Source organism: Anopheles ziemanni, chromosome 2 (genome assembly GCF_943734765.1).
Source record: "Anopheles ziemanni chromosome 2, idAnoZiCoDA_A2_x.2, whole genome shotgun sequence".
NCBI lineage: Eukaryota > Metazoa > Arthropoda > Insecta > Diptera > Culicidae > Anopheles > Anopheles ziemanni.
This window is the reverse complement of record NC_080705.1, coordinates 12,925,475-12,938,322: the sequence shown is the minus strand read 5'-3', so window position 1 is coordinate 12,938,322 and position 12,848 is coordinate 12,925,475. Positions and strand designations below refer to the sequence as shown.

Genomic DNA, 12,848 nt, shown 5'->3' with positions numbered 1-12,848 from the left:
AGTTAGAAAAAAACATCAGTACAATGCAGCACTAAACTAGAACATTATTATTAAATTTTCCAAATTTTGAAAACTAAGAAGGGATTCGTTGGACAAGCATTGGCCAGGGCTTCACGGCAGCGCACCAGTTGTTCAATCAAAATGTTTCATCTTCAACACTCACGACGGGTTTTCCGCTTCGATAACAAAACGCGAAAACACGAAGACAAGAGGGTATCACAAAAATGAAAAACAAAAACAGGAAAAAAACGTAAGCTCTCAAACAGGCGATAGAAATAGGAGTGGTAAGAGGAGTAAGAAAGAAATGAAACAAATGACCAAAGGAACTGAAGCGCGGCAAACATGGAGAATGCATGTCGGATTTGAACGATAGGAGAGTTGTTGGACTCGCGATATGCATGACATACAAAAAAAAAAAGTGAAAAATGGTAATCTCTGGCAGATTTGGTGTGAGAATTAGTAGCAAAGAAAGTAACAACACAAGGCAACCGGCAGTAAGTTAAATTCATGCTAATGTACATTAGATGTGCCTGGTACCAAATTGTATAGAACTAAAAAGCAAGCATATGCAACCAAATTTGGCAATTGATTTATTTAACAGAAAAATACAAAAAAAAGAAAGAGTAACCAACGAATCTTTGCAAAAGAGTTTGAGAAGCGATAAAACAAATTCAATAACTTTTTTCCCCTATCCTAAAAACTGTAAAGGGCAACCAAAACCCTGCTGAATGGTAAGTACAGCCATCTAAAATCAATATCCGAAAGCTGCTTTAGACTAAGCACACAGACCGATGACCTCGACAACGCGGTGGAACGGTAAGAGCAGAAGAAATGTGCGGTTACGGTACCTCAGGTTGAGGGGAATGTTAAAATTGCATCGATCCGTTGCATTAGTCAACAGTCATGCTTTTATTGTAATGTCACGCACACGATCATGACTGTTACCATCATCTTTTATCATTGTCATTGCCCTATTCTGAGCTATTCTCTTTTTTTCTATGCGAGGGATTGGCGGGGGTTTGTAAAACAACATTGAAATTCAACCTGAATTAAATTGTTACCCTAAGTAGCAGGAAAATCCGCGAAAAGCTGCATGTAATCGATACCAGTTTTCATTCGTTCAAATTCAAAACGAAACGTTGAAGGTGTTTGGTTTCGAACATATCGTTAAAAACTTCAACGAGTAACGGCTGAGCGTTTTGAGGGGAAGACCATAGGGTAATTTTTTTAAGTACAACATTTTAAGAGGACTGGAGGAAAATTCGCAATTTGATTAAACCGTTACCATTCCAGGGCCTAAAAATAAAACCCATTTCTTATTTCAGTGCAAAAAAAAGTTATCATGCGGCAGTTATTTGAGCAAATAGCATTTCTCATAATTTGCTTCAATTTTCATCAGCGTTTGCATAACATTCTGCCAGAGCAAAACAGGGAGGCCACAGGCGGTTATTCTGCCATCGAAAAGTGCTTGCGTAGCAACACGATGCGCACCAATACACACCAACACTATCCACTAAAACCCGCCCCGGGTGGTTTCCAGACTACAACCCGAGCCGACGCCAAACGGAGGAAACTTTCGTTCGTCGGAGCAGTCATCTAAGCTCAAGCAGGACCGCCCCAACATGCAACAAACGGGCGAAGACAGCAGTCGCCATCAGCACCGGGCGTCGCCGCGCGGGTTGCCAAAACTTTTTTTCCCCTTGGCAGCCCCCAGTTCTGCCTTTCCTCCCCCATGGTGGTGCGGAAAGCCATGAGCTGGCAATAACTGCTTGATGGAAAAAGCTGTCCATCCATCCCGAAGCCTTCAAACGGAAACTGACAACCATAATACCTTTGCCCCTCCCCGCCCGCGCTTCAGGTGCACATAAACACAAACATTCTCGCACACTCACACGGACGGCTGTGAAAGTACGGGAAAGAACGTTTCCCAGCCGGAGGCCGGAAAAGAAAGCCGCCTTTCCATTCTGGCCGCGCTGGGCACGTGTTTTTGTGGGCAGCTTACGTCGGTTATGATTCACTTTACTTTCATCATCCTGCGGAGTGCACCACACTCGGTCGTGGGCAGCACTTTTCGGCTTGATGTAACCAACCGTCCTAAGCGAGGCCTTTCTCTCGGCTGGTGTGTGCTTTTCTTTCGTTTCCTTGTAATCTCGACACTTGGAGGACATGTTAACCTTTGCCGCAAAACATTCTACGGTAACGGGGTGGAAAGTGTCGTAACTGTTATGCATCTCTCTTGCAGCACATACTTTATCTCACTGTTGAGATAATACCAACGACAGACGTTCTCAAAATTAAAAAAACTCTGCAGAACCATTAAACTTCACCCTGTATCTGAAGTGTGAGAACTTATTCAACGAAATGATAAACAAATACAAAAGGTCATACAAGAATAACAAAACTAATAGAAATGGTAAGTTGTTAAAGCTGAGACAAAAATCTTCTTAACACTTTGTTGATATCTCATTCGTCTGAACTTTGTTGACGAGAGACGTACTGACAGCAGCGAGTTTTTGGTAACAAGCATCCGTCAACAATGTATTAAGATGATAGTTCTTGATGTAAAATAAACCGTACAGCATAGGTTAATACAAATGAAGACAGAAAGACAAGAAGACAACGAATCTATAATAAGCCGTCAAATATTGTGACAGATGTCATCGAGCGCATCAAGCGAGCGGTGTGCAGCAGGAAAAATAATGCATCCGCAGCTCAGCACGTCCAACGTAAGTGGCCGACACAGAACCAATCGTCACTTCGACGCTGCGTGTCGCTCTTCTCGTGCACTAATCTGCGATGAACTTTGTCGCGCGAAACTGTCTACGGTTTAATCAAGCCCAATGACGAAATAATTGCTGCACTTGTCCACTACCCCCTCACCCGGGTCGGTTGTCAGCACGGTGCGTAATAAAATGGTACTTCGGGGCACGGATTACGGGTGTCTTACGCTCACCAACCTGAGAAGCACACCGAAACCGAGCAACCAACTCCTTCGCTTGCCGTTTGATATTTGTTTTTGCTTCTCCTTGTCTCCTGGCGTGTGTGCGATTATGACAATGATGATGGCGCGATGATGATGATCGTGCCGGTTCGAGAAGTTCTGCCCGAAGGCGACACTAGCCACGGCGACACATCGACTTGCCGACATGATTGCGTGTAATTAAACATTTACATCTTCAGCCTCCATGCCGTTTTAAATCGACGGCAAACGCCTTGGTCTGTTGCCCTGAAGCGAAATGAGCCACCACAAAAAAAGAGGCAAGCGACAGAAGGATCATCCAAAGCAAATCGTCTGCATGGTGCCGGAAAGAGATTGGAATTGGAAAACGGGGAAGAGCAAGAATGGCATTGACAAGTGTATTAAATTGGACATGACAAAAGCAAAAGAAAAACAAAAAACAAGAAACCATCTTCTACCAATGAAAACCTTTGATTGAGCTATTTTTTAAATCTACTATCTATCGAAGTTATATCAAGCTGAGATCATCTCGTTTCCTTTCAACTTTGGGGCCGATACGAACCGGAAAAATCTTCTAATTTACACTTCTGTGACACAGAACGATCGTCCGACTAGATAAATGTGTCGATCGAAACAAAAAAACAAAAGGAAAAACTTTAAATAATATATTCGCTGTCCGCTGGACAGAAATGCCCGTGTTCTGTTAGTTGTAACATCGTTCGACTAGGAAAAGGCAACTCCAATAAATGAAACAACCCGGCCTGTGTCGAAGAGGAGGGAAATAAACGAACAATAAAACCCAACACCAGAGCGAACGCGCGATCGCGCACGGAGATAGGCTCCATTTCCGGGACAACCAACGGAGACGACACCCGGGCTATGGTGTCTTCAGTCTTTGGGTGGGGGACGCAGAAGAAGAAACGCGATGGCGAATGTGGTTGGTTTTGTGCCAACGACGGTAATGTTAAACCACTTGCTTCTGCTTGGAACACACGATGGCATTCGCCGGCTCTTGCTTCATCTTCATTTGTCCAATAGCGCACTGGGACCGGTACCGTTAGGCAGCACCTCAGGGAAGGCTTGCTCTATGCTTCTCTCTTTCCACGGGTTTATGAGTTACCACCGGCGGAAGCCATGCGCGGTTTTGTGTTTCTTGGCGATTCAGAAAGAGCATAAGAAAATTATTGCGCTTAATCGGATTGGCATTTTCTTGTTTTTACGCTCCCTTCATGCCTTCGATGTGCTAGAGCTTGTAGATAAGCTCTCGACAGATTCGATTATTACCCGTCGATTGCAAAACCGATCCAGTGCGCTTGTAACATATGTGAACTCTCATCCAGCTTACGATTAAGACCTAATAAAGCTGATAACAAACTTAATAAAACTATAATTAACCCAAGCAAACGCGGGCAGTGCCGTGTCGACGGTGTTCCTCAAAACCGCACGATGGAATAAAAAGCTGCTTTCGTCAGCGCAATACCGCTTCCTCCGGAGGGCATTCGTGCTACGCGACAAAGTAAGCCAGTGATGGAAGAAAAACACACCGCTTTTTTTTTAAAGGCAACTTGAATCAACAGAAGCAGCTGGTGGGGAGGCCTTTCGATCTACCGATTTCGGCCGATGGTGCCATCGTGGTAATTTTTGGGCCGTCACTGGGAAACACACGGTCTATTTAACCACCACCTTACCACATCAACGCCCTCCCCGGCAACAAACGCATCCGACGCAAACCATCTACGCAAACAATGTGGACATTTTGGTGCCACCAGGGTACATCCTGGATGTACTGAGGAACGAAAAATTGAAGCACTCGCAGCTGGTGTTGCATTTTATGATGCAAAATATTTTTTAACGAAGATTCTTATCCAATCACAGGGACATCGCCAATTAATTATTAAATTGTTTTGATTTGATAGAATGGATCTTTTGAACATATGTTATATCATTTTCAAAACTGTTATTTAGTATAATTTTGAGAGGTACCACAAACATTTAGCATATTAAAAATGCAATGCCGACCGAAATGGTTGGAAGTCAAACATTTTACCATTGTTTTTAACTTGAATAAGGAATATTATACTATTCGCTTTCGGTGGCAATCGTAGAGTATTTTGAATATAGTATATATCGATAGAAGAAAAGACAAAAATGCAATCAGCTTTTTGAAAGCACTAGATGAAAGTTTAATTTCAAATTTGTAAATCCATATTAATAGTAAGTAAAACAAAACTAAACGACATTAAGCTTAAAATATTGTTGAAAAGACGTAAAATGAAGTGTTTTCTTTTTCGTTCGTAGTCAATCTTACGTTTCGTCTAGGTAACACGTTTAAGTTACTCTAACGGGATTGATTTTTAAAAACAATTGTTGAAAATTTAATTTCAAATTAATCCGCCTATATGGATCCGCTTATATGGCAAGTAAAATACTAAACAACATTTGGCTTAAAATGCCGTTGAAAAGACGTAAAATGAAGTGTTTTTTTATTTCGTTTGAAGCACAATCTAATGTTTCGTCTAGGCAAAACGTTTAAGTATCTCTAACGGGATTGTACACCAGCAGTTTAACACAGTGGTGCACAGATGAACTGTCGCTCAAACGCAAGACGGTAAAACCAGCAGCATAAAGGTACGAAACCACGGCCTGCGCACACACACCCATCGTATCGTTCCGATGTGTATGCAAAACTAATAAAATACACCTCGCCATTTTCCAGGCCGGGACTATAAAAACGGTGAGGACGGAGAGGAAGGAAACCACCATCCACACCCCATCGTGCGCGCGCGCACATACACACACAAAAACGGTCCGTGGTCCGTGTGGGTATTTGCTAACAATAAATGCCAACAAATCAATTTATGTTTGAAGATGACCTGCCTCAACTCAATTATCGTTCACACTGGGGCCCCTCCTCCTTCGGGGTTGATTGGTTTGGTTGCTGTTCGGTTGACGGACAGCGACACACATCACCGCAATGGATCGCAACAACTGGGTTTTGTTGCGTGTGTGTGTGTTTACCCTTTTCCACCCTCGTCCAACCAACGAGTCACCCACCGGTGTTCGCAAACTCAATAGTCGGCAAAAGATGCACACCGGGGATGCAAGTGTCTCCCCGTCTAGCGAACCCGTTCTCAAACGCCCACCCCCAGTTGTTTGTCCGGGGCCATGGCGCAACGACAAATTTGCTTCGATAAATAGTTTGCATGTGACTCAATACTGTTTACGGAAGATTGGAGGGCCCCTGGAGGGGGGGAATTGGGTGTCTCTTTGTTGCGCCTCGATCAGATCACTCGTAATCCGGCGTGCAACGACGGCTTTCCATCTTGAAACAGGATGACACCGAATCGACATCGAACATCGTATCCAATTCGTTGACAAATACAAAGCTCGTTCCTCTTGTCTACCGGAATTAAATTAATACTCACATAATGTGCCCCAAGCAGAGCAGTGTTGGGGCAAAGAGAAACATGAATAATATAGACATACAATTTGCACCACTCTGCAGCACAAACGCAATGGAAATGCGCATGATGGCGTCATCTTCGAATCGATACCCTCAGCTGTCGAGGTGGTGGTGGGTGTTGCACTGACAGCACTTTTCACAGGCTATCGAACACCCCCGGAAGCATCCTAGGAAAAGCATTAGCAAGCAGCAACCGTACTTGATGGGTATTGACGCCCGGATCCATAAACCGATTTGCAATCAACCCGTCGTGCAAACGCAAAGAATGGAGCAGGCGTATCGATTCGAGGCGCAAACAACGGAAGCGCAAATGGTGAAAATGGACCTGCAGCTCTCGTATGCAAACTGCCTATAATTTCATATCCATCCCGGCCTTGCCTGCTGCTCGCGAGCAAAACGGATTAATCTAATCGTTCTTGTTGATCTAATCCGCGCCACAAAACACTCTGCTCTTCCATTGCTACGGCGCCCGGAATTGCGGGCCGGAATTGGATAAATTGATCCTGATGGGAAGTGTGTGCAACATGTCGTTCAATTTCCACCAGGCGAATGCGTACCACAAACACATTGTATTCTGGACTGAAGGACTGCTGTTTCGCCGGGAACTCCGGGTATTTTCCCAACCCCTTGGAGGTGGAGGGATAAACCTTGATGCACTTCTTTCCATCCCGCCGTTTGGGGGTAGTTTATGATGTTGCATTCCGATGCCCCACCTTTCGATGGGTGTCGAACCAAAATGCCCATCGCTCTTTCGGCGGCCGATTTGTTTGATCGATAGAACGGATATTCAAGAGGCATACAGTAGTTCCCATGTAGGTATCTACCGGAAGCAATCACAATTGGTTCGCGACCTAAAGTGTGTGTGTGTGTGTAGGCGACCACCCCGCGTGAAATAACATTGTATCGTGGGGCGATGGAAAAGAGTTTCCCCAAAAGACCGTTTGCGGATCGTAAATTGAGGTTTTCTAACTTACCCTGCATTTTCAGCCGCAGCAATTGACATGTGAGACTCATCTAAGAGCTGAAGGGGCGAGGGGCCCTGTTGAGGCGCGGGGGGAGCTGTGAGTCGCTCCGTGGTCGCTGATACGCCAGCCACCTGGAAGTAGGGAAAAGCGAAACGGTGGAGGGTGGTGGTTTTCGTAAACAATTTAAATGTGAAGTAAAATTCGAGACCAACAAATTCAAAAGTATTTATTTAAGAAAAAAGAAACCAGTTCCAAACAGGATTTTCTTGGAATGTTTTTAAATATTAAGGCCTTGGCACAAATGGTAAAAATATATCTAAAGTTAAACACCTTCCACAAGACTTTCTGATCATAACTAACAATTGCAAACTTCTAAAAAACTTGGCTAAAAAGGCTCCTTTTGGCAACTCTTCTATTTACTCTTTGAAGTATCAAGAAATAATGTTCATTCCATTATTTTATTTTAATCCATCGTAATGTGCAATATAACATGAAGAAGATTATTTACAAACAGTTTAAAAACTCACACATACCCACACCTGCGGCACAAGAGTGTACTGCTAATATAAGCTGCACAGCGTGTGTTCGCCCAACGGGTATAAAGGTGTGAAAAATGAGAAAAACAACCTTCCGCAGGAAGCTTTTTGCATTAATTTGCATTACGGTCGTTAAAATCGCTTGGTTCGCACCATTCGGAAAACAGAAAGACCGGTTCTTCGCTGCAAGTTGGTTGGCTTCGTTCTGCGAACTGCATTCTTTTCCTTCGAGTCACGTCGAGGAAGAAAAAGAGACCCATCATAACAATTTGCTCCCTTCATTTGCGCGGAAGGGTCGTTCGAACTTCCCTCCGGGTGCAATACTGTCCGTTCGTCCGGGGTTAAATCTTTAGTTTCCCACTTTAAACCCGGTGTTTTTTTTCCCCCCGATTCGCACCATCATCTTGCGCTCTATGATTGGTTTCTTACATCTTCCCTACTGGCCCCCGATGGCTAACGAGGAAGGGCACAAACATGATCAGGAATACAATTAAAGGAAACGGTCGAAGAGGAGGACGGACAAAAAGGGGGTAGTCGGAAAAGAATGCGGTTGTTGCATAAAATTTGCATCCCGTTAATAAATGTCAACTACATCTGCGTCCATTTCTTGAGCAGGCGTGCATAGTCCATTTCCACGTTGCACACCAAAGAAGGGGACACACACTACTTCTTTGCTGAGCCAGGCCGAAAAAATACACGTTATGTCACCGAAGCTCCGCTCCATGATCGCATGTTGCTCCACAGAATAGAACAATATTTTACTTCGCGCTCTTCGCAAAATTAAACCGTTCATCAAACACACGTACAAACAAACGGTGTCAGCGAAATGGATGTTTTCTGTTTTTCCCCCAAGACCCACCGTATGAGATATAAACCACCACCGAAAAGCATCATGCTTCATATTGTGGACGCGTTATTCAATGCACGAAAAAAAACCCCCGTAACGACGAGTCCTTGGTACACACGTTTTGGTCGTAAAACTGCCACTACTTTCATATCTTTCACCATCCCGTCGTCAGTGTGCTTTTTCCCCCACCCCACTGTCACAATATTTTCCATCCCCATTGGTCCACACGTCCGCCTTTAAGATGTGCGAGAACAGAAGTGCTTCTAGTAGCAAAACGGGATTGTTTCGCTTTCCCCGCCGATGATCCGGCTGTTATTTTCCGAACGGCACCAAAACACAAGCCGGAGGGAAGAGAAAACAAAAACAACAAATGATTATGCAAGCGGTAGAGAATGAATGCAAACTTAATTTTCCGCTGTCCGGCTTCGAGTTGGCATTACTTGGCCGTGTTGTGGTGTTTGGGCAGAAGCCAACGAGGTTCTGTGGCAGCCAGAAGGATGTTGAACAAAAGGAAAGGAGGCAAACTAGTCAAAGTGCCTTTGGTTACATTTAAAAAGGCGTGTAGTAAACGGAAAATAAAGCTGAAAAACTCTGGAGGACAACTTCAAGCAACGTCTGTTTCTGTAATTTAACATCAGGATCAATCAATGTACAAGCGTTATTTATAGTTTTCTTAGGCCGTTTTGCAAACATTGATTTAAAGCAACATTGAACAAAGAAAACACCAGCTTACATCGTTGGTTATTTGCTTGGAAAATACGTTTTTAGAATGCATCCAAATACAAATACAACAACTCCTACGGCATGTTCCTATCATCACGCTATAACAGACGTGTTTCTATTTCGAAATCATCCACAGCAAACAATTGCATCATTTTTCTATGTTGCTTTTCTCGCCCGGTCGATGCGAGAAAGTTTTCTGCTAATCTACACGCCAAATTGTCGTCGCCAGCCTACGCTAATTTATCACAACAACGGCAAAATGGTGGTAGGGAAGAAAAAAAAACAACCCCTCGCACACTGACGTCCGCGTGGACCAAACAAATCATCAGAAAAATCACGCACCAACCAGCGTGTATGAGTGTGTGGTTGCGAATCAAGGTAACCTTCAAACGAAATGAAACATACGAAACTCAATTTCACCAGACCGACGCCTCGAGCTGCGATGCAGTGTGACTGACAGTCTGGGGGTTGGGAAAAAAATTGAGCTTTGTGGGTGAAATCGAATGTTTGCCTTGTTCCACCTCCTTAGTGTATCCATCCGGTTCTGTTCTTACTAAAAGACGGGCTAAAGTTAGAATGTGTACCGCCCAGAAACCGATTGGAATCTATTGAACGCGATCATGTGAGCAGAAAAATGGAAGAGTGGGCAATTATCAAGCTCCACCGACAATTTTCTTAGTAGGAGAAAAAATTTAATTTAAGCGTTGCCAACGGAACACTTCTCGAGGGGAATCACAGTGACTTTTAAACTTTACGTCATTCGACTTCTGATAAAACGGCAATTACATTTACTGTAGAAAAATCTCAAAACAGAGTTTCAAATCGATGACATGATTCACACCGTCAGTATCAAAACAGTTCCAGCTTGGAAAGAAACGTTAAGATTCGCATGAAATAGTCAGTTCTTCTGTTTATGTTAATGATCACGAGCATCTCGAATTACCGAAAGCGATTCTACACACCAACCAGTGTATGGCATGAATCATCGAGCTCTTTTAAATCCCTTAATTTAGGTTGCAGAATTCGATGGAAAAAACAACAAGCGATTTGCAGCGACCGTGAAGATTCAACAGGAGTAAAAACTAGACTACAAAAGTGCCGCATCGATGCTGTGCATGCGACTGCAGTCGCCATATGCATCGATCGGAAATTGCAGGCGAAATACCAAACGAGGGTGAAACAGAGATAGAGCTAGAAAAGAAAAAGAACGAATCTGCCGAAAGACAAGATGAGTACGTCTTGAACGAAGAGGGAATAATTCCAATCATCCGCCCGAGTGGTGCCGCTGGTTTAAATCAAATTCCAACCCCGGTCTGCATCGTGGTCGGTTTGGACATTATAGGAGTAGAAAAAATACTTCTCCTGCCACAATTCCACACAAAAAGGAGAAAAAAAACAAGTGAAAAATGTATGCGAAAGTCAACCGAAAAGTCCTAAGAAATATGCTCTTTGGCTGCACACAACATATATTAAAAGAATCATTTTAAATCAAACTCTATTTGTGGTAAAACTTGAAAGATATAGATTTGATAACTTTAAGCAGATATTGTAGTCCGAGTGTAGAAATATGTTAGGACACACAGTAAAAGTTTGAAACACTTGAATAAAATTTCTAATCCCACGCTGGAAATTCTCCAACATCAATCATGCCACGCCATCGCGTGCATGCTTATCATCCTTCGCACAAGGCACAAGTTCGACCAACGTTGTCGTAAAAGGATAATGTTTGTGCCTACAGGCCGTAGCAAACACAAACACAGCCTCGCTGTCGGGTAAACACACGAACTTGGCTGTAAACAAATGCCCGAGCGATTGGAAAAGGTACCGAAAAAAAACGCACCGAAACGAGCAATCACTTTCCCTCGAAAGAAAAAAGGAAAGAAAGAGGAAAAAATGAGAAAACAGTTGTCTTGCAAACATGAGGATCAAAATTGTATGTCAAGAACGCACACAAGATTAAGGTATCAACAAAACCAATGCCTCCAAAAGGATAACAACATCTGCAAAACCGAGGGACGGTAAGAAAAGAGAAAGTAGATGAACATCGCGCGAGAGAGGGAGAGATAGAGTAAAAACACGAATACCAACCAGTTCTAACGAGTAATCCCAAATTTTGAGGCACTAAAGTAAACAATCCACCAGCGAAGAAATTCCGGAATACTTGTCGTCTCGCACGGTCGGGGTCTTACAAATCCACTCGGAAACGAATGCCGAAAAAGCAAACAAACAAACACCGATGGACAGAACCACCGCGAAGACGTTACCGAGAGCGCGTCGTCGCTTGGGCCTCGAGCCGGAGCGCGGATTATTTAATCACACTCGCGTTTCTTCCGCTTGCACTGCACTTTTTCTAGAAATAGAGCGGATCAGCAGGATGCACTCGCGCATGCGTACATCGACACACACAGACACAGACCAGTGCGTAACGGGTGCGGACGCACACGTGCACGCACATTTGCTGGGGGCACACCAAACGCACATACACACAGGCACTCGGAGGCGATGAACGGATCTACATAGCGCGCGCGAGCTCACACACAAACAAACGCACAGACACACCCTCCTTCTTCCTTTCGATGCACCGGGTGCAAGGATACTGCAGGAGAGCTACTTTATGGGGTCGATTCGCTTTTCGTACACTGTATCACTCGTTACAGATTGAGCGTGGACATCATATTGCTGTTACGGGCTAGTATTATTGGGTAGCATACGATTAATCATTCCTCAACACACGCGCAACGCGAACGCGCACACAGATTGTATTAAGTAAGAAGGACACCGACTCCAAGGGTGGAACACAACGGACACCCTAGAAAGTATGGGTTTCTGTGGGCAGAATCAGAACGAGAAGAAATAAATAGAAGCGCATTCAAGGTAAACCAAATACGGATAAAAACGAAAGGATTTTACTTCTCAAATTTGGTTCGAAATTAAGAGAATCACAATCAAACACGTCAAACGAACCAAACCACACCTGCTTGTGATATGTTTTTGCATTTTATACTACTCCGCCGTCAGTAGGAGGAGTGAAATCTAAAAACAGAGACGTACATAACAAAGCAAAATGTGTCTTAGAAAGCAGACTCCCAAAATTAAATAAGAAAAAAGCCCTCCGATTTCGGAAATAACTCAACTTCGCACACAACTGCCCCCGAGATCGCGAATTTTTCGTCGGAAACAGAAAACTCCCTTTAAAAAGAGGTGGGGAAATAGGCACCGCGAGAGAACGATCAGAGCAAAATACACAAATGCCACGAAGATAACCGTCAGCGCGATCGCGATCGGAAAGCAGCGTTCGTCAGCAGAAAAGAACAGAGAAGCACAATCTTTTTCTGGCGTTTCGCGGTTTCTTTCT

General features: G+C 43.8%; 1 protein-coding gene across 1 annotated transcript in view; it reads right to left on the bottom strand.

Annotated features, from left to right (window-relative positions):
- Positions 1 to 7,456, bottom strand: part of LOC131294864 (neurogenic protein mastermind) — a 75,022-nt gene extending 67,566 nt beyond the window's left edge. The window contains exon 1 of the mRNA XM_058322916.1: positions 7,397 to 7,456. Within this exon, the coding sequence (XP_058178899.1) occupies positions 7,397 to 7,425 (29 nt within the window). The 5' untranslated portion in view covers positions 7,426 to 7,456. The remainder of the gene's footprint in view (positions 1 to 7,396) is intronic.
- Positions 7,457 to 12,848: the final 5,392 nt, after the last annotated feature.